The sequence below is a fragment of the Athene noctua genome, chromosome 8 (assembly GCF_965140245.1).
Source record: "Athene noctua chromosome 8, bAthNoc1.hap1.1, whole genome shotgun sequence".
Lineage (NCBI taxonomy): Eukaryota > Metazoa > Chordata > Aves > Strigiformes > Strigidae > Athene > Athene noctua.
The window spans coordinates 19430790-19451504 of NC_134044.1; the positions used below are offsets into that span (position 1 = coordinate 19430790).

The window sequence follows — 20715 nt, forward strand, 5'->3', positions numbered from 1 at the left end:
GGTCGGTAAGAAAGTGATAGGGTCTGGGGAGAGAGAGGGTGGGGAAAAAACCAGAGCCAAGTGGCTGTTGGAGCAGATATGTGCGGAGTTGAAGAGGCCACAGTTTGTGTAAAGGAGGATGCTTATGAAGAGCAGAGGGAGTCTGCTGCGTGAGGAAATGAGGCTGGGCACCTTGAAGGGACACAGTAGTGTCCAGTGCCTGAGTATCAGGGACAATTATTGCATGGTGACAAAGGGGTTCAGAGGGAAGCCACAGCTGGAGAGGAACTGGGGTACAAGGTACTGTGCTCCTCTTGTGCCGCAGAGTCCCAGTGTGGGGGGCCATCAGAGACGAAGTACGGTGACTTCAAAGGCGCCTGGACATGGGAGGACAGGGTAGGGCGGGACATGCCTCATGTTCTGCGAGCTGTACTCGAGGGGCAAGTAGTGGTATGAGGAGCGTGGGGATGGAAAGGACCAAGGCTGCAGAGATGGAAGGGGAGACCTGCCATGAGAAGCGGTGGAGGTTATGGGCTGCAGGAGCCCCTGTGCACAGGAATGATCATGTGTGTGAAGCTGCACCAGTGGGTGGGAGAGGGGATGAAAGCTGAATGGGAGTGCGGAGCCTGGGAGGGGGATATGGAACAGGAATGTGGGTGCAAAGGTGCCTGTATATAAGGGACATGGAGGTAAAGTAAAAATCCAAATCTCTCTGCAGGCGGTGAGGCTGTGCATGGCCGGGGGGGTGATGAGGGGTGCGGTCCCGGGGGGCATGCACCCAGGTGGGGTGCAGCTGGAGCAGCGGTGGATGTGTGGCCCTGGGGAGCGGGGTGGATGGGGCGGGGGGGTCAGTCTCGTATCGGCGCGGGATGTAGCCGAGGGGCAGGGTCTGGGTCGAGGATGCGCTCCGGGGGTGCCCGTTGAGCCCCGGTCCATCCCGGGGTACCGGCTCCGGGTGCGAGCCCGCTGCGGGCCGGGCCGGGGCTGGGGCTCCGTCCGCGGCGGGGCGCCGGTTCCGGTTCCGGCGGAGCCGGGGCGGCGGGCGGGCGGGCGGGGGAGGAGCCGGCGGAGCCCGAGCCTGCGCTCTGGAGCCGGGCGGCGCTGGGACCCGGAGAACAAGGGGCGCGGGGGGACCGGGCGGGCGGGGGCCGCAGCCGGGCCGGGGCGCGGGCGGGGGCCGGGCGGGGGCCGAGGCCGGGGCCGAGGCGGCGGCCGGGGGCGCGGGGCCGCGCCGGGCCGGGGGCGGAGGCGGCGAGGCGGCGGCGGAGGAGGCCTGGCGGCCGGGCAGGGGCGCCATGGCGGCGGCCGAGACGAAGATCATTTACCACCTGGACGAGCAGGAGACGCCGTACCTGGTGAAGCTGCCGATCCCGGCCGAGCGCGTCACCCTCGGCGACTTCAAGGGCCTCCTCAACCGCCCCAACTACAAGTTCTACTTCAAGTCCATGGACGACGACTTCGGGTGAGCGCGGACCCGGGCCCGGCCCGCCGAGCGCCCGGCAGGGAGAGGCGGGGGGGCGGTGTCCCCGGTGTCCCCCCGCGGAGGGCGGGCTCCCTCGAGGAGCTGCGGGGCCCCGCGGGCCTGAGTGGGGACGCCCGGCCCACACACTGCCGGGGGCTGGGGTTGGCCTCCCCCCCGCCCAGGGAGGGGGTCCCCCCGGTGCAGCGGGGCTGGGACCCCCGGCGTTGGGGTGGTGCCCTTCGGGACCGGCCCGGTCTGGGGAGGGGGACCCCCATCCATCCTGTACCCCCATTGCTTTGCCCTGGAGGGGGGCACCCCCCCTGCCTTGTGCTCTGTCTTGGGGGGGGTGTGCTTGGACCCCAGGGGCACATGCACCCCCAGTTACCGCACCTGGGGGGGCTGGTGGTGATATCCCCCATGGATCTTCTCTGGGGATGCTGCCTCTGGGGACAGCCCCCATCTTCCCTGCTCTGCACCCGGTGGGGGGGGCTGCCCTTACTAATTCCTCTGTGGGGGAGCTGGTGGCATCCTCCACGCACCTTCTCTAGGGCAGCACCCACATGTCTGCCAGAGGCACTTCAGAGGAGACCATCACCCCATCTGAGGATCACTCCCTCCCTGTACTCACGATGTTTTGGGCAGCACCTTGCCTGAGAAGTTATCTCCTAGTGCAGCCCACCCTGAGGGTTTATAGGGGGGGCATCCCACCACGTATCTTGCTCAGGATTGTCATTCCCCATCTAAAGGGCCTGGGCATCTCCCGCTGTGCCTGCCTGGGGAAGGTGCCCCTTGTTTCCTCCACCAAGAGGGTACGGGGCAGTGTCCTCTTCACCAGCCCTTCTTAGGGAGCAGATCTGGGGACGGTTTTGTTCTCCTACCATCCATTTTGGGGTGGGCCGTCCATTTTGGCAGCTTTGTCCTCCGCATCTCATCTTTGGGAAGAATGGGTGAGGGGGACCAGCTTCCTCCTCCCCTGCCTCCATAGAGAAGGAGTGAGAGCTCTCCACATGCTGCCCATCTCTGAGCAAGGGGTGTGTGCAAGACCTGCTGTACAGGTCCCATCATCACGTACATGTACCATCATCAGTGTAAGAGGTCCCGTGCTTGATCTCTGGGATGGGTCTGTACAGAAGAGGGTACAGCCCTGCCTCACATCCCATCTCCTGCGGGGCAGCTCTCTTCCAACACCAGTATTTTCATCACTTCTTTGTGATACCCTTTAGTTCCTTCCATCATGTTTGGCAGTTTGGAGGTGAGGAGGTATATTCTGTCCCTTGTTTGGATGGTTGTACTGACTAATCTTCTGGGGAGCCCCTGCTGTCTCCTACCTTCATAAAGTTGGTGATTGTTCTGGGGAGCAAGGACCATGTGAAGGCATCTCTGTAAGATCCTTTGTCTTCACTGTTCTCTGTAGAGTCTTCCTACATCTGACTCTCCTCCAGCCTTTTTGAGGACCTCTGTTTCCATCCTGGGAACATAGATTCTCTTGGCTTCCACGACACGTGACCCTTTACCGTTCCTAGCACTTTGGTGTTTGAAAGAGTTGCATGGTTCTCCTTCCTCTGGATTTTTTTTCCACCTCTGAAGATTTAGTGTTTACAGTTAGTCTTATGTATGGAGACTGGGACTGCAAAAAGTTTTCACTTTTATAGTCTTCCTAGTGTCTTCTTATGGCAACAAATACCTCCCTAGGCTGTGATCTTGGCTTGTACCCTACGTTGAACAGGGCTGGGCCTGTTCAGGGCTTGGATGGAGATCCGTGTGGTTGCCTCAGCAGGGGGTGCTCTCCCCTCTGCAGCCAAATTATCCCAGTGCCCAGGTTCCCGTTAGCCTGGGAGGTGCCAGCTTTCAGATGAGGCTTGAAATTTGGAGTCACTCCTTTGACCACAGTCTGGGATGCTTTGCTTCCCTAAATTCCTCCTGACCCAGTGGAGAGCTTTAGTCCTCAGAAGCTACCCCTTTCTCTCCAAGCAAATAGAAGTCTCCAGGCCTCATTTTCCATAAACTTCCTCAGCAATATCAGTTGTCTGTAGATCATTTCCTGTCCCTCAGCTGTTGAGTAGCGTTGGGTGCTACGAAACAGCTGCTTCTCCCCATCTCAGAGGGGACTGTGTTCATTGGTGGGAGAAGCAAATTCTCCGTGCATGCTGTTTGTAAACAAATGCTTTGGGATCCTTTGAAATGTTGTTCTTGAAGTGAATTCAAACTTGTCTTGAATGAAATATTGCCATGTGGGTGGGAGAGTGTCTGCGTAACTATAAACAAAGTTTAGTAATAAATAGCAGCGTCTCGCATTGGGAAGAGGGGTCTGGTGGCAGCAAAGATCTGTGCTGTGCCTTTTCATCCTCCTGTTTCTTTAAGGCTCCACAAGAGGAGGCAGATGGTAGATTAATGAAACTCAATGATAAAGCAGTGTAGGGAGTTGTGCAGGCTAGCATGGAGAGGAGAAAATCACTTGGGAAGATGCATTGGCTTTAGGTGTGTCAGAAATATATGGGATGAGATTTTTGTTGGGACCATTTCAGCTCATTCTTCTGGGAAGAGTGAACCTCTCTGGAAGGGAGGGTGCAGCTGAGAGGGGTCAGAGGCTGCGTGTGGGCAGCCTGTTCCTTGGCAAAGTCCTGCATGATGAATTGCACAGTTGGAGCAGCACGTGGAAGGTCTTGTATGGAACAGAGGGGAGAAAGCCTCTCATGGTGCTACCATGGATGCCCCATCAGGAAAGCGCTCTTTGCTCCTTACGGGAAAGCTGAAGAACGTGCTGGTGGTTGGCTGGAGCACAGGGAGGGGACAGCCAGAGCAGTCCAGCTGCAGCCTTGTCTCTGAGAAGCCCTGGAGCCCCAGGTACCACTCAAAATAGAATCATAGAATTGTAGAGTCATTTAGGTTGAAACAGACCTTTAAGATCATTGAGTCCAACCAAAATGTTTTGTGATCCCTGGTAATTGTTGTCCAGGAGAGAGCAAGCCATTGGTCTGCAGGGAGAGACAGGGACAGAAGGGCAGGAGGCACCTCAGCTGCTTGACTGTAAATGCATGGGCAGTTAGTGAAACCCAGGAGATTAGCGATGGCTGTATTCAGAAGCTGTGTGCTGAGGAAGGGAGTTGCACTCTCACACGTGTATCCCTCTCGGCCACTTCCCTCAAGATGCCCTCTGCCCAGCAAGGGGGATGGCCTGGCTTGTGCTGACAGTTTCTGAGCTGGGCTAGTTTTGTCAGTTGGGCGATGTCCAGGAGTGGTACCCAGGGTAAAGCTCCTTTGTAAAAGAGACGAGCTGTTAACAGTGGATGGCCCCATGGCAGCTGATCGAGGAGGAGGAGACATGCAGGTCCAATGGCTCATGCTTTTTGTCAGTGATTGGACCTTTTGCAGAATCCCTGTGGCATGACTAAATTCTCCTCTCATCTCTTGCTGGGAATGGAGGCATCTCACCTTCCAGAGTCAGCTGGTTTCCTCTCACCTCTGTTGCCTAGATTGAATCTGTTTCTCTCTCTTACTCCTCCTTCCAGGCTGTGGGTCTCCAGGCTGGCATTCCCTTCAGCTCACCCCATCCCCAAGGCAGTATTACAGCCACAGTCTTGGTGTGTGGGATTTTTCATTCTTTTGTTTATCTTGTTAATATTTGTTTGCTCTGAGAATCAGGGCAGTGATGGAGCAGCCTCAGTGTTTATATCTCCTTGGAAATGTGAATTGAGGCTCCCCGGGGTGGCTGTGGAGTTGTTGGGCTGTGCCAGGAGCTAATCCTACTCAAAGCACTCAACCCCAAATTAAGATGACCCCAAAATGGTGTCACCTCTATGTGGGAAGGAGGAGAAATGAGAAGATTTCATGCACCCGATCCTGGGAAGAAGATCTGTGAGCAGCAGGAAGGCTGCAGGGTTTCGTTGTCTGGTCTACCCAGCATGTAGTGGGCTACAGCCGCAAATAGAGAATCCAGCCTGAGCCCAGAGGTGCGGAGCAGTGATGCAGGGTGCAGATATTTGTGCCCTTGTTGGCTTTGTATATTGCTAATCCCAGAACTGGAGACATGTGGAGGAGCTAAGCACAGTGATGCACACATTCTTCTTGCACCTGAGATATTTATGGACCTGAGATGCTTTGAAGTGTGAATGTGCTTCGCTGTGAAGTGTGGAACTACCCATAGCCTCCTAATCTTGCCCTCATTACAGAAGGGAGGTGTTTGGTGTTTTGTTTTGTTTTGTTTTGTTTTTTTTTATTCAGTGTTTTACAGGCAAGATCTGTGTGCTGGTCAGCAGGAGAGAGCCTTAAGATCAGTGCAGTGCTGACTGCTTGTGAGATCCATGTTCTCCATCAAGCCACCCACAGGTTTTTCATGAGGTTTTGTTTTAATTTCTGTCTTTTTTGTTCCTAATTTGTAAAATGGAAATTCTAACAGTGCTCCTGTGCCTTGTCCACTTGACACGGTGAGGTTTTTGGGCAATTGTGGATTTAGCATGACAGAGCTCTTGGTTCCGTAGAGGTTCTGCAAGAACAGTACTGTAAATTCTCCTGGGGACCTGTGCAGTGGGAAGGGAATAACTGCACTGATGGTCTGTGGTCATTTGTAGTTTGCTGAGACATGGGCTTCAGTGATGCATAGTTACCTCCTGCCTAGATCCATTGTGAGAGATGTACCTGTCCCTAGGCAGCATGGATCTTCTCGCTAGCCAGGTTGTGTGCATGTTTGCCCCAGCTGAACTACAGGTTTGACTTTTCATCTGGCCAGGTGACTGGTACAACTAGTAGCTGTAGTCTTATATCGGTTGAAATGTGATTTCTTTTGACTCATTTTTTGCTTGTAATTGATGCTGTTCATTTTCTATCAATTGAAAGGTATTGCTACAGGGGCATGCTGAAGTTTAAATTAAACTTTTCAAAGCGTTTTCAGTTGAATGAGTGCAATTTGTGCATCCAGGTAAGTCCTTATCACCTGGCCTGAAGTTCTGTCTCACGTTCCCATAAATTCCCATAAATTTCTTCTGCGTGTGGAGAAAGCACTTGGGTGATCCTTGTGCTTATCTCCACTTTGCCACCTCTCCTCTTCCATGCTGGAGAGCAGAAGGGCCCACTTCTGCGACCGGATCATCTCCCCTCTCCCCATCTCACCTACCTGTTCCACGTTGCCAAGAGGACACCAGCGATTTGAGGTACAGTGGTGGGATGGTGCTGCTCCTCCTCCCACCGCTGCTGGTTTCTCCCTCTTGCAGGTCTCTATTCCAGTTTTAACTTCAGAGCTGTAGTGGGTGATTCCTAGGTCTCAACTGTCAAGTGAAAATCGGTATCCAACTCATCACTAGCCCAGTGTCTAATCTAGACCTGCATAATTATCACCTGCTCTCCAGAGCTTCGTATGAGGCAGTGATTAGGGCAACACTCTGGAGGCAGAACAAAGCGGGCGCCGCTGGAATTCCCAGCGCAGGGGTCAGATGCCGTTGGTATTTGGCGACCTCATGTCCTGCACATGTGCATGGGGAAATGCGTTGATGTTCACTGAAAGGCTGGGTGATTTATTTTTATTGCAGGGTCTTTTTGAAATTGATGCCAGCAGTGACTGTCCTTCTGGCTTGAAGTGTTTGGAGCCGGAGAAGGGATCCTAAACTTAATAAGCAGTGTCAGTCCTTAAGCAGTGGTGAGCTGCTGGCATGGTGCCCCTGCCTTTTCTGCCAGCTCTTTGTAGCATGAGTTGGGGGAGTTGTTTTATTTTGATTTTTGGAACTTTACTTTTTAAATTTTGAATTGAAAACTCTGTGGTCTGCAGATGACCTTTGCTGATCCCATGCCCCTGATGGAGAGTGATTCCACTTCAGCCTGGATTTCATGGAGGGAGATGTTAGCAAGAGGTCTGTGAACAAAAGGGCCTCCAGGACTGCGTGTGACTCCCTTGCATGCACACGTCCTTCGTGGTGCTTCTGTTCAAGTGACAGCATTGGCCTGGTTGTGAGGTGGTCATCACTTTTCTTCATTTTCTGGCCAGTCCCCGTCCTTTCTGTGTGGAGGGCAGCACTTAGCCATGTGAAATGCCACAGCTTTCCATCTCTTGTGCTTCCTGCTCTAGAGGGTGCATGGTTCCCTGCCTGCTCACATGAGATGTGCTGCCCCAGGTCCACCGGAGGTTATTTTTTGGACATTTTGCATGTAGGTTACTGCAGCCTGTGCGTCTCTCTCCTGGGCTGCTGAGGATTTGGCAGAGAGCTGCTAACCACTGTCTGTGCTTGTGGTGGGAAGTTCCTGTAATGCTGCCCGTGCTGGGGGGTGGCCCGTCGACACTGGAGCTGATCCTGGCTGTAGCTGCTGCTGGAGGCTGTTTCCAAGTGTCGTGGTGGTGGTGGTGGTGGTGGGCTGCAGCAGTGCTAGGGCTGGGGTGCAGATGGACAGGGTTAGTTGATGGTATTTGCTTTTTCCCTGGGTTGTATTGTCTGTGCCTGGCAGTGTGTGTCCTGCTGTTCAGACCCAGCCATTAGTGACTCCGTAGGTGTCCGGCTTTGTCTGTTGTGGTTGGAGCTGTGCTCTGAAGGCCACATTGGATGGCAGTCACAGCCTGGTTTCTTTGCCCAGGGGTGGTGTTTGGAAAGCCAAGTTAGCCAAATCGGGCTGCAGACCAATTTCCCTAAGGCCTTGTCTGTACTATGCAAACAATGAAGCTTTACAACAGCTATTGAACTTGTTTGCAGCTCGAGCTGGTCAGAATTTTTTTTGACTGAATGTATTTTCTCCCAAAATATGGTGTTATATTGAAGCCAGCATTTTTCTTGGAGAGGTATTGTTTTCAATTGTGTTTTTCATGGGAATGTTTCTTAATTTTAAGCCTCCCTTGTCATCTCTGAAAAAAAGAGAAAGAAAGGTTAAGAAACCTTTGCCCATCCATGAGAACACAGCTGTGTTTTGAAATCATCTGAAGGACTCTGGTCCTCCAAATTCCTGCACAGAGCAAAAACCTACCTACATGTCTCAGGAATTGCTGTGAAGTAAATCTGTGCACCCTGACTGTGGTGCAGCTGTGCCCCAACGTGGTTCAGCCTCTGAAGTCAAGGCCAAACATTGTTAAAAATGGCTCATAAACCACCATAATTAGGGTTGTGACCTGAACATTGTTCGTTGTTTTGGTGTGATAGTGGCGGCCTCACTGCTCAGTCATCTAGTTCCCACTGAGATACAACATTTGAGAGTTTCATCTAGAAGTTGGCTGCTCCTGAATCCCAGACCTTGGCTCACCCGCAGACTGGGTACTGGATCGTCTGGGTGGTGGTGTGAGGAGTGATGTTTCTTCCTGTGCAGCTGTGGTGAGAGCAGGACAGGCATCTGGGGAGGCAGCGTTTCATAATGGACTCTGAGAGGAAGGTGCTGGCTTGCAGGGATGGAGGCAGATAGCCCATGAGCCCAGAACCCATGTGCTCAGAGCACTGAACCTTCAACAAGTCCCTCTTCAGCGTGCTCCTGGCCTCCTTCACCTGTGATTTCCCCACCTGCTCTCCCAGCAGGCAGAGACATCTGGGTCTGCAGCATGGTGGCCTGAACCCTTGAAGGTGGAGGTAGTTACCCACCACCGTGTGTTTGGGGATGCTCAGGGAAGAAGGATGCTGTGAGTATAAACAAAGAAAATCTGGTTTCCCTCGCAGTTTTTCTGCTGCACAGATGTGTTTGGCTTCAATCCTCTCTCGGGGTGGGCATCAGGCCCTCCATCTAGATTTGAAGGCTGTATATGTAGAGGTGTAGGGAGCACAATTGAAATTCCTCAGGTCATTTTTGAGCTCATGGTACTTAAGGTGGTGGGAAGCCTCTTGCATGTCTGCATAGCAGTGGCTGAACTGTTCTGAGCTGAGGGTATCTGCTGTACTGAAGTGCTATTCCTCCACCCTTGACTGCATCCAAGTAGATACAACAATGTTGTGGTTTAGGATATTTGATCTATGTAAAAGCCCATGAAGAAGAGCTGGGCTTGCAGAACACAGCAGAGTCTGTGCCTGCAGGAAATTGCCTTCATGTTGTCACACCATTTTTGCATCTTACTGCACATCTGATGAGGCAGCAGTCAGGGCTGTGTGTTTTTAGTGTTTCCTATTGATTTCCTCCTCTCTCCATCCCTTGTTTGTTATTCGGAGCCTGCCCTTCTGACCTGTGCTAGATGCATGGTGGTTTTCCAGAAGGGGGATGTGGTACCACGTGGCTGTGTTACTGTTTGTCTCAGTGGTGCTGGCTTGTTAGGCAGCAGCTGGCAAGTTAAATAAAACTTAATCCTGCCGGTGGCTGCTGTTGGAAATTTTTGGACCAAATCCTTTTGTGAAGGCTTTTTGGAAGACATTGAAGTAAGGTACAAATCTGGGAATTAGTTTAATCTCTGTGACTTTGCTTTGTGTGTGTGCTTATCTATGTAATGCCACAGTGGCCTTAGGAGAGTATGTGAGCTCTTGGGCTGTGAATATCACTGTCTCCCAGGGCTGCATTAGCTTGCAGAGCTGAAGTATTAGTATCTCTCTGAGCCCCTGCTCTGAAGCTCTTGGTTTCACTTGTTTCCCTCGTGGTGTTGTTACTGCTGTAGCACTAATATTGAGCCCATCCAGGAATGGGCTGGAATTCTCTGGAGGCTTTGGCAGGCAGAAATGCCTGGTGCTGACCTTCCTGTGCCATGTAATCCTGTATCACAGCAGAGGGTTGGGACTGTGGTGGTGGTTGTATCAGTTATTTATTAAAGGAGACATGCCAGGGGCATTGTTTTTCCAGTCACAGCTAGCTATTGAAGGCAGCAGAAGCAGCATTTGGGTACCCTGCCACTAAGTCTTCTGTGTAGGTTATCCCCTCACTGAGGCATCTGTCCATGTGTCTTGTTTGCTAAAATTTACCATCTCGTGGGAACTGGAGGAAAAGAAGATACAGTGAGCAGTGACTTGAATCACTGCAGTGGGAGTCCACCCTTCTGGTCCTGGCTGAAGATGTGAGCTGAAGGAGGGGGGAAGGCTTCCTCGCATGACTTGGAGCAGAGATCAGTTTCTGGGAGAGCTGGCACCAGCTGCTGTGTGGGAAGGTCTTTTCTCTGCTGGTTTTTGACCTGCCCCTAGGGTTTGGAGAGGAATTTATTTGCTACGTGGCCCCTCTGATCACTGGCAGCTGTCTCTGTGATAGGCTGGGAATTTGGGATCTGGGTAACAGAGGCTGTAGGATTTTCCTTGTTTTCTGATGGCTGGCAGCTCCTGCCATGAGCAGACTGGTTCTGAGGACACTGAGAGTCTGCCAGAGGGGTCTGTGTTTTGGTAGCTCTGTCTCTGCGTGGATTATCATAGTGGGGAAGCTGGTGCTAGCACAGTAGCCTGCCCACTCGCTGGGCTTCAAGTTTTTTTTCCCTCATCATTGCTTTGACCTACTCTGACCTGCTTGAGATTCATGGTCCTTTTGTGTCTCACCATCTGCGAGCAAATAGGTTGTCCCCTGTACACTGTGCTGTGCCACGCGCTCTTGCTGACAACCAGAGCAGTGTCAGAAGTGCAGTGACAAACCTGGCTTTGTGGCCCGACGTGATCAGCAGGGCAGGGGCAGGGAGAAGGCTGCTGCTGTGCTGATGGCTGTTAGCTGGGTTGGCCTCAGGGTGCAGCAGCTTCTCAAATTGAAGCTTTTTTCAGAAGCTGTGATGGGTATGCAAACTCCGTACTTCTGTTTGCATATGGCTAACAAGCTGTCCCAGTTCATTCAGCCTTGCCTAGCTCAACCAGTATTTTAGTGCCATTTGCGAAGAGATTTGCCTGTGGGCCCAGCTGAGGCTGTGCTATACTGGAAACCCATATAGGGGTTTAATGCAGGAAGTCTTGCCATTGCACTGTGTTCATTTGAATTTTTTCTTACTGGCTTTTGTAGCTCTGAGAAGGGTGGATTTTCATGGATCTAGCTGCACAGCTGAGTCCCTTATGGCAGACCTCCTAGTTGCCTTAGACCTGAAGCTGGTAAATGCACCTTTGGGTCTTGAAGGGGCTTCTCTGAGATGGACTTTCCTTCCAGAATGAAAATACTTAATTTCAGCTGAGGCCAAAAGGTAGTTTAGTTTGGGAAAACTCTTAAGACTCTTCACTGCCCAGGCATCCTGGAAGCAGCAGAGGCATTTTGGGTTGGCAAAATCTGCTTCAGTTTAGGGTATGCTCTGTCTGGGTTTCCTTGGGGCAGCTCCAATTTACTGCAGAGGTATGTAATATCTATACAGGGTATGTGCATTGAGTCTGATGTGTCTGTGCTTCTGATTCCCCCGCATAGAAACACAAGAGCCTACTACAGCAGTCTTTTTTTTTTTTTTAAATTGCCAGCGTGGGACACTGAAAATATTTTGGTGCCTTCATACAACATAACCTTTGGTGCAGTTGGTACCTGTGCTGTGGTAGCAGGAAGCTGCATGGTACACATGCTCTCCCATGTAGTGAGATGTGGAGACTGGCCATGTTATCCGCAGGAACCAGGTGAGCTCCTGGTCGGTCAACACATGGTGCTGGCACAAAGTGCTTGTGGTGACTTTACATCTGACTAAAGGAGACATGCTGCAGGGGAATCGATGTCAGTATCGCAGATAATTAGGAAGCTCAAAATCAGGATCTTGTTGCAACTTGATTTATCAGCAGATCCACAGACATGGGAAATGGCCCTGTTGCAGTGATAACATGTGACGAGTCTTTCTGGGCTGCCATTGAGAATAGTTAATGTGTAGATTGACCAGTTCAACACAGTTACCAAGCTCATGGGATATTTACAGACTGCAAACTGGTTGTGCTGCCTTGCACTGCGCTTCTCAATCTTTGAAGGACCTGTGAGTTGGTAGTTGTGGCTTTGAGACCCTCCACAAGAGAAACATTTCATGTCACATGGGATAGTGACTTCTGGAGGTCACTGGCCATTATCCAGCCTTTGGTGCAGTTGTCAGAGATGGCAGGTGGGAAGGCTTTGAATGGTATGCAAAAGGGTCAGGCCCAGGAGTTCACAGTGTCAAAGAGGAGCAGCAGCTCTGGGTTGGACTTGGTTCTGAAGAGATGGGCTGTGTTGCTGTTGCACTGTCCTCTTCTAAATTGTGGGGAAACTTATCCTCCTGTTGAAAAGGCTGCTGATCCTGGTGTAGAGGTGAGTCCTGGCAGGATCTGGATGAGGTTCTGTACATGGCACCTCATACAGACTATGGACTAATGCCAGTCGTCCCTTATAGCTGGGCTGCTGAAACAGAAAAGCCTGACTGCTTGTAGAAAACGCCTGCCTTCCAGATCAAGACCACGGTCTGTACCCAGTGTCAGTAGATCCCTGATGCTCCTTTGGAGGAGTCCTAGGTAGGCGATGGTCTCCTGCCTGCCTAGGTATTGTTTTGTCCAATGGAACATCCATCAGGTGTCAGCAGGAGTCCTGTGGGCCAGGGCTTTCATAAAGGAAGGGAAAAGAAATGAGTATATTTGTTGCTGTTGTAAAACAGCAGCACAGTGGAGACAGCTCATATTTTCCCTGCTTCTTGGCTAATCAGATCATTTTAATTTACAGTAATTGATTGGCTCCTGCTTTATGGCTCTCATCCGCTTTCTGGACCTCTGGCTGAGTGAATTGTGTACCAGCACATGCATGGTTTGGTTAGGACTGGAGCATCTTTCTTGTCTCTTTTTTCCCAGCAGTTGAACAGTATTTGCTTATTTGCTGGGTGACAGCCGGAGGGCAAGCTTGGCTGGCCTGGTAAAGGATGCTTGGTAGGAGATTGATCATTGTATTCTTCAAGGTCTTGGCCCTGCATCTTGAAAAGAGTTTGGTGAAGATGACTGGTAGTAGCTGAAATAGATGAAATATATAAAAGGCTATGAAAATGTACTTTATTCACTGCCTTTGTACAGTGAATTTCTTGTACCATCCCCTGCACTGACACCATCAAAAGCTGGAGACCAGGTGAAACAGCTAGTCTTCCTCTACCCTTGGTTGGTTTTGTCTACTGATAGACCTGTGTAGGAGGTGATCATTTAAATGATTCGTGTTCTTCCTGGCTTGCTGACACTTTTCTGAGAGTGAATTGAATACTGTGGGTTGCACCAAAAATTATCCAGGCTCCAAAGGTGAGGAAGAGAAAGAACATGCATCCCTGTCCCAGCGATGGTCAGAAATGGTCCTTACAAGCATGCAGGCCCCTCGTGGTGTCTGCTGCCTCCTGCAGTTTAGGACTAGAGGGATGTAGGATGTCCCTTTTTTTGGAGTGCTGCAATAGCTTGGGAACAAAGTTCTTTCTTTGCCACCATGTAGCTGTTGTGACTCTGAAAGGCTTTTCTTTGCGTGAGTCCTTCTCATTGTCTTTGGCAAATGTTTTGTGGTGGAACATAGTTTTGAGCTTTATTAACTCCCTGTTGGTTTTATAGGGGTTCTCTGTATGTCTTAGAGACCCAGCTAGCAGAGATGTTGCTGATGGTAGCCCAGCTGGATGTGAAGAATAGGTGCAGTCATCTATCTAGAGCCTGTTACACTTCAAGGCCCCTTCCCACTCGGTAGTAGATTGGGCTGGTTTCCTTGGGAGACTCTTGCAGAGTTGTTTGTGCTAGGAGAGTAATGTGAGCTGGTCACTGTCTTGAGGGCAGGACATCTGTGGAGGCTGCTTTGTCATCTCCTAGTGGAGATCTGTCATTAAATACAAATTAATTGTTAACATGATGGGGGAAACGAACCTCACTCCTCCCCACAGACATCTGCCTCAGTCTGTGCCTTCCCAGACCTGCTCTGGAGGTGGCCGGCCAGCAGAAAGGTGCTCCAAGAGCAGAGGGTTGGTGCTGGGCAGGGCTGCTGTGCTGGCAGCCTGGGACAAGGGGGTGCTGGCGAGCACGCTACTCTGTGGCAGCTCCCTGCCTCCCCAGGTGTGGAAGTTCAAGCTTTCAGACTTTGTTTCCCACCCTCCCCCTCTTCCCGTTTTCCCCCTCTCTTCTCTCCTTGCTCTCCCGCTGAGTTGATGCTTTTCCAGGAATGAGCTGTACTGCTGGCCCAGCACATTCCACAGCAGCAGCGCTTTCTTGGCAGGAGCCTTGCTTGCTGTTAAGAAAAAGCAGGACTGACTTGGCGTCCCTCAGCTGAGGGCCAGAAAAGGAAGGCCTGGTCCTACGCTGCTCATGGTGCATGCAAGCCTTCACAGACATCATGGCCCTCTCCCTTGACTGTTGTGTATGTGCTAACATCACACCATCCCCCCGGCAGCCATTTGCAGCTCCTCACTGTCGTATTAACTGGCATGAAGTCCCTGGGCATTGCAAGGGAGACTCTTGCCTTTCTGACCAACCTAGAAAGGGGTGAGTGACTTCTGTGGAGAGCTGCAAGGAATTCCCTGTCGGGCCCAGACACCTCATCTACAAGCTTCTTGGTAAGGTGGTGGTGTGCACTTTGTGTTTTGCTACCAGCAGTAGCTGGGTAAATGCTTTTTCCACCTCTTGGCACAACCCCTTTTTCTTTGTCTGCAGGAGCTGCTGTGTTGCAGCTCTGCATTGTGGGTTTTCCTGCTGTCTGTGTCCAGACAGAGCAAAGTGTCACAGCAGACCATGCCTCCTCCAGTTTTCTTGCTATTTCTCAACATTAATATCAACCATAGCAACTGCATCAGAATTTTACCCTGTCTCACACACATGTCTTTGTTCGGCTGGGGCCTCTCTGGGCCTGTTTCCTATCCCACCTTGAATATAAGCCCAGCTTTTGGTCACTGTGGATATTTCTGTGGATTTGTCTCTGTTCTCTGAAGGTCATTTCTGCAGATGTTTAACCTCAAATCTTTCTCACAATGAGTCTTTGCACTTGTATCCTTGTGCTGGGCTGTGCAAGCTCTTAGAGCTGTTGAGGAGCTGAAGTTGAGCTACCAGGGTGAAGATCCTGGCTGGGCTTCTGCTGGGAGTTCCCGTTTGTCCTGATTTCCAATTCAAAGAGACTCAAAGTGTCACTGAACCTTCGGGGGCCTGGAGAATGCTTCCTTTGATGATGTCTCTAAATGTTCTTCAGGGGGTTGGAAGCATCACTTGGGCAGGGCGGGATTAATTAGTGTGGAGGTGCCTCCTGCAGTCCTGGTGCAGCTTCCTCCTCCTGTCAGAGGACAGGCTTGCTGGGCTTGTTTGCAGAGCAGTGCTGCAGCCAGATGGTCACTCCGGAGATCAAGGCGGGAGGGGCCGCTGGGGCTCTTGGACTCACTCCGAAATCAAAGTCTGTAGCTTTGCTTTGATAAGTGCAGCTCCTGGGCAGGCCTGTGAGGTCGGGTGGCTCGTTCCCAAATGCCATTCCTTTTCCAGTCTTTGGACTAGATGAACAGGAGGTCTGTCCTCTGTCATCTCACACCCAGTGATGCCTGTAGGACTGAGCACGGGTCCAGCTGGAGCCAAGTATCTCCTGGACAGGGGGCTGTGGTTGTCCTGGTGTATGTCCAGTGGAGTGATTGCAGATGTGTTGATGAGAGGTTCTTGGGGAGAACAGTTGCCATTTTAAATGTCTGTTCAGCTCCTGCCTGAGTGAGCATGGGGAGAAAGCACAGAAAGGTTGGGCAGCAGTGGTGAGTGCAGTTGAGGGAGGCTGTAGTTTACAGCCTGAGAACAAAAGAGACTGTTCCTGTGCTTTCATGCATGGTCACGATGTCTCCACTCCTGAGGAGAGTGGGTAGTAGCTTGAAATGGGGTGACCTGCTCCCCGAGGAATCCTTGTAAAGCTCCTTTGATTTGTTAGGAGAGCAGAGGTGGCCTCTCCTGCTCGAATGCAGAGCTGTGTTATCGTTGTGTTAGCAGGACAGCTGGTTTGTGCTTCTTGATTCTTGAAAAACACCCCAGGTAATGACAGTGCTGCTAGGGAGCTCACGTTCACACGAGGTGCAGGGATAGATGGGAGGACGGCAGCTCCTCTGGGGAGGAGGATCTGACAATTAAACCCACCTAAAAACATGTTTTGCTTTTTACCCTGTGCTACAGCATAGAGGAGCAGTAAAGAATACCCCATCTGGGGGCTCGAGAGGGAAATAAATGGGAGAGTGACAGTCTCTGTTTACACTCAGAGGGCCCTTCTCACCCCAGTGCACCATGCAATTTGTATGCTATGTACTCCTCCTCACAGAGGAGGTAAAAATATGTTGAGGAAGACCTGAAGAATTCCCTGGCTTACGAAGACAGAGAACTCAAATCCTCTAATCCTGTTTGATGCATGCTGTTTGCCTGCAAAGCCCGAGATCTCGCCGATACACGTGTGATCGTTGGTGTGTGTATACTTTGGATGGGCCTGTAGCCCTTGGGGGGATTGGATCCCCATGGGAAGTGCACATGTCATGTCTGGGCTTAGTCTAACAGGTGAGCATTTCCCATCTGAAATCCCAACTCTGTCAGAGAATTGCCCTGTCCAATTTTCTCTTCTGGTGAAGTAGCTGCAGAGCTTATCCCTGTGGCCCCAGCGTTTGATCTTGTAGAATAGAGTAGGATCTTGCTCTGGAGCTAGGAGATGCTCCCATTTGGATAGTAACACATGGAGGTGCTTCCTCTTGCTATGAAGCGTTATTAATCTATACGATCATTTGGAGACAAGTCATCCCTGCCCTAAGGGGTGTGTGCTGCAGGTCTTGAAAATGAGATCACATTTCTGGTGTGTAGATTCCTGAAGCTTCTGCTATTGGGTAGAAACATCTCCTGATATTTTTTAGGGTTTGTGGTTGTTTCTTTTTTTTCTTTTGCAGGCTGGGAGATTGGGCGCTGTTAAGGTCAGCGGATGACCCACCTAATCTGTGTGCTTTTGGAAGGTTGTAGTAGAAGATTAAGTTTAACAATGAATTTCTGGGCATTGCAATGTGGGAAAAAAATGTTGCTGTTCTGTAAAGGTCTTTCTTCTTAATAATTGAACTAAATGAAGGAAAAGTTCTTACTTTTTTCCATCTGTTCTACTAGCTTGACATCTTTTCAGTGTGAAATTGTTACTGCTCAGTTGTCCTCTCAACCTTTGCACCTCCCTTAGTAACAGACTCGTTTTCATCCTGGCCATCAAGTTGTCGTAACACGCTTGAGGGGTCCCCTTCCCTCACCTCCCTTCTTGATACTGACCCCCTAACACCAGATTCAGCTTTTCTGATCACTGCCACATCCCGTGAGTGCTTCTCTCTGGGTATCCTCCCCATTGTGAGCCCTTAGATAGACAAGTTAGGGGATGGGACTGCCAGAGATGAGCAGCGATCGCTGCTGAGCTCCAGCCTGCATCCAGATCTGAGGTTCAAATCCTGCTGGAGCCTTTGTCTGTGCCTCTTGGCTTACTTCTTTTGCTGGGTTTGTGTTACTCCATCCGAGTTCTTTGCTGGGACCTTGCTGTGGCTAGCGGGTCCCGCTCAGGAGAGACCAGAGCTGGCTGAAGCTAGAAACTCCCTTGTATCTGCAGCCTGCCCAGGCTGGAGGCCACCGAGGGGAAACGGGGAGGCTGGGAGCACAGCAGCTGCGCTGGTAACGTCTGCGCAGCCCGGGGTCTCTGACACGACACAGCCGTCTCCGAGGCTTGGGTTTTATGGCCTCCTTTCTCTCCTGTGCACACGCTCTTGTTCCCCACCTTCCCTTCATTCCTAGGACATGACTCTGTGATATAAAATACCCTCTAATTTCCTGAGCCAGGCTGGGGCTCCCTGGAGAAGGCAGTGTCTGTCCGCCTGTCCCTCGCCTGCCTCTGCATCCTTGTTCCAGGCTGCCAGCTGCTCCCACTGGCGGGGAGCGGGAGGGAAGCTGGGAGCGTGGCATCTTCCCAGGCCATGGGGAGTGGGTCTGCCGGCTCTTCTGAAGAAGCCGGTGGGAGGGTAGGGATGGAGCCATGGTTGGAGCTGGGTTTCCTCCGCTTCCCTCCCTGCTGCTGGGGCTGCCCCTTCCCCTCCCCCAGCTGCATGGGAGCAGATGTGGTGCTTGTGTCAGCCCTGGCAGCCCCCTCTGCACACCCCAGCCGGGCTCCTGTGGCAGTCAGAGCCTCGTCCCCTCCTCCTCCCCCCCCAGCTTGGCCCCGTGTCGCTGGGGATGGCGGTTGAATCATCCGCCCACTCGGCCTGCCTCCCCTGTAACCCTCCCTCCTTCCTCCCTCCTTCTTCCCTCCCGCAGGTCTCTTTGTTGGAAAATTCAAGGCAGATGAGTGCTGGGGAGCGCTGGGCCTGCAGGCCAGGCGCTGAGCCTGCAGCTTGGCCACAGCATGTCTGCTGGCCCTGGGGATGGGCTGGGGGCTGCTGAGCACCTGGGCTGCGGGGCGATTGTCCGTGCAGAGCAGCAGTGCTGAGGGGACTGGACCCACGCTCGCTTGGGCAAGGCTCGGGTGGCCTCCCCATAGAAGGGGTTTTTTCCTGGCCACTGTTTTGTGCCCAGCCCCCAGCAGGACTTTAAACATGGGAAAATCTGGAACTGGGCTGCCCTGATGGACGGTAAACTAAAAGCAGTCCCTCTGAAATCAGCCTTGGGCAGATGTTTTCCCTGGGATGTGGTGGCTCCTGCCAAAAGGAAAGGCGTTTACAGAACTGAGAGAGCCCGAGCTCCTTCTGGGTCTGCTCTTTTGGGATTCCCAGGTTCAGACCCCATCAGCTGGGGGCTCTTCCCAGCACATTCACGGGATGATTTTCCCTCCCAGCAGATCGGGACAGTTTCATCTCATGGCTGCCTCCCTGTGCAACCGCGGAGGAGAAACGTGGCACTGCTCACAGCTCCCCCAGAGGCTGCTCGGTTGGTGGCTTCTGATGTGAACCTGCGGCCTTGTTCGTGTGAGAAGTGTGACTTGAAGAGAGCGGTGAGAGGTGGGGGGAGGAAGGCTACAGCTCAGGGCTGAGGCTGGAGAGGAATGCAGTGCATGAATAGCTGGGATGGTGCAAGGGATGACAGGCGTGAGCAGGACTGCAGAGATATTCCTCCTTGGCATGCGCCTGACTCCAGTACTATCAGTTTTTCCTCTGTTGAGTCTAAATATATAATCCATTGTGCTCTGGCATCTGGGTGATAAATAGTGATAAATAATGTAGTGGCTGGGGAAGGAGGGAGGGAGAAAACTGCTCCAGGGTGGAGCTGACCCCTGGGATGTCTGGGGCAGCAGTGGGGTAATAGCAGCGACGAGGAACCAGCTCTCAGGACAGAGGGAGCTTGTTCACCATCAGGCATTGCAGTTGAGGGGTTGGGAGGGGGGGTCTTGGGGTTGGTTTCCTCTGTCTCCGCTGAAAGTGGAATAGTTCATTTGTGCATAGTGGTTGGTCACCTTGACCCTGCAAACATATCATCCTGTCCCTTCACCCACAGGCAGGGCTGTGTGTCCCTGAGCAGGCAGCACGCAGCACTGAAAATTGGCTCTGACTGCAGTTCTCTCTAGGAATTGGATGAAGTCCAGGCTGCTGGCGACAGTATGAATGGATGCTAGTGCAGCCAGGCCAGGGTGCATGTGTGTGTGCTGGAAAGTGAGGAGACAACAACTTGCCTGCATTGGAAAGGGTTAGCGTGGTCACCAAAGGGGACGGGTCCTGGGGAATACTGCCTGTGTTTGACACTCATCCTGGGCTGCAGGGGCTTTGGGCAGTGGTTGGCACAGGGCATGCTGAAAAAGCATTAATCCAGCAGTGTTCTTAATCCATCCTTGCTGCTCCTTTCCTGCTTTTTCCTGTTTCTCCATCTGTACAAGAAGAACTAATGCACATCCTGGGCATGGATTAGACTGCTCAGACCGTGACCGCTTCATCTGTGCCTTCCAGGGATGGGTAGCATTTGTCCAGTGTCCTTGCTGGCTCTCCAGTTTGGTCAGGGATGGTGAGTGCCAGCACAGACGTGGCAATGTGCTGCTTTTCACCCTGTGGGACAGCCCTTTGCTGAGCATTCATGACACCGGAGCAACCAGCACAGCTGGCAGGGTGGAGCGAGCCTGCTCCCCAGGTTTTAGTCTTCTAGCAGTGTTCATTTGCCTTTTGCTGATGCCTTGCAAGTGTTGGCGAGCCTTGCCGTCGTATTTTCAGTGACGGTTTGGACAGTTGGCACACCGAGGAGTGCAGCCAGGAGCCCAAAGTACCTGTTTCTCCAAGCCCCAACGTGCTGCGACTTGATGGCAGTGCCTGGACTGCGTGACAGTCTGGGGCAATGGGTCACAGCTCCACGTCCCACGCTTGCATCCTCTTCGATTCTCCGTGAGTTGGGGACTGGTCTGGGGACCTTTCAGAACTGTTGATGGAATCCCACCTCTACGTGCTCTGTTAGTTACTTACAAGCCACTGCTTTTTAATATATAATTTCCCTAGGTTTCACATTCATTCTTTTGTTCTTTTTCTGTTGGATTCTTTTCCCCTCCAAACATAATTTATTCACTGTTTA

The 20715-nt window shown here is 52.0% G+C and overlaps 1 protein-coding gene across 8 annotated transcripts in view; it reads left to right on the top strand.

The window, feature by feature from the left end:
- The first annotated feature begins 1198 nt into the window (after window positions 1-1198).
- Window positions 1199-20715, top strand: part of DVL3 (dishevelled segment polarity protein 3) — a 33275-nt gene continuing 13758 nt past the window's right edge. For all 8 annotated transcript variants that reach the window (XM_074912299.1, XM_074912298.1, XM_074912302.1 and 5 more), the window contains exon 1: window positions 1199-1441. In XM_074912299.1, the coding sequence (XP_074768400.1) occupies window positions 1275-1441 (167 nt within the window). In that variant the 5' untranslated portion in view covers window positions 1199-1274. The remainder of the gene's footprint in view (window positions 1442-20715) is intronic.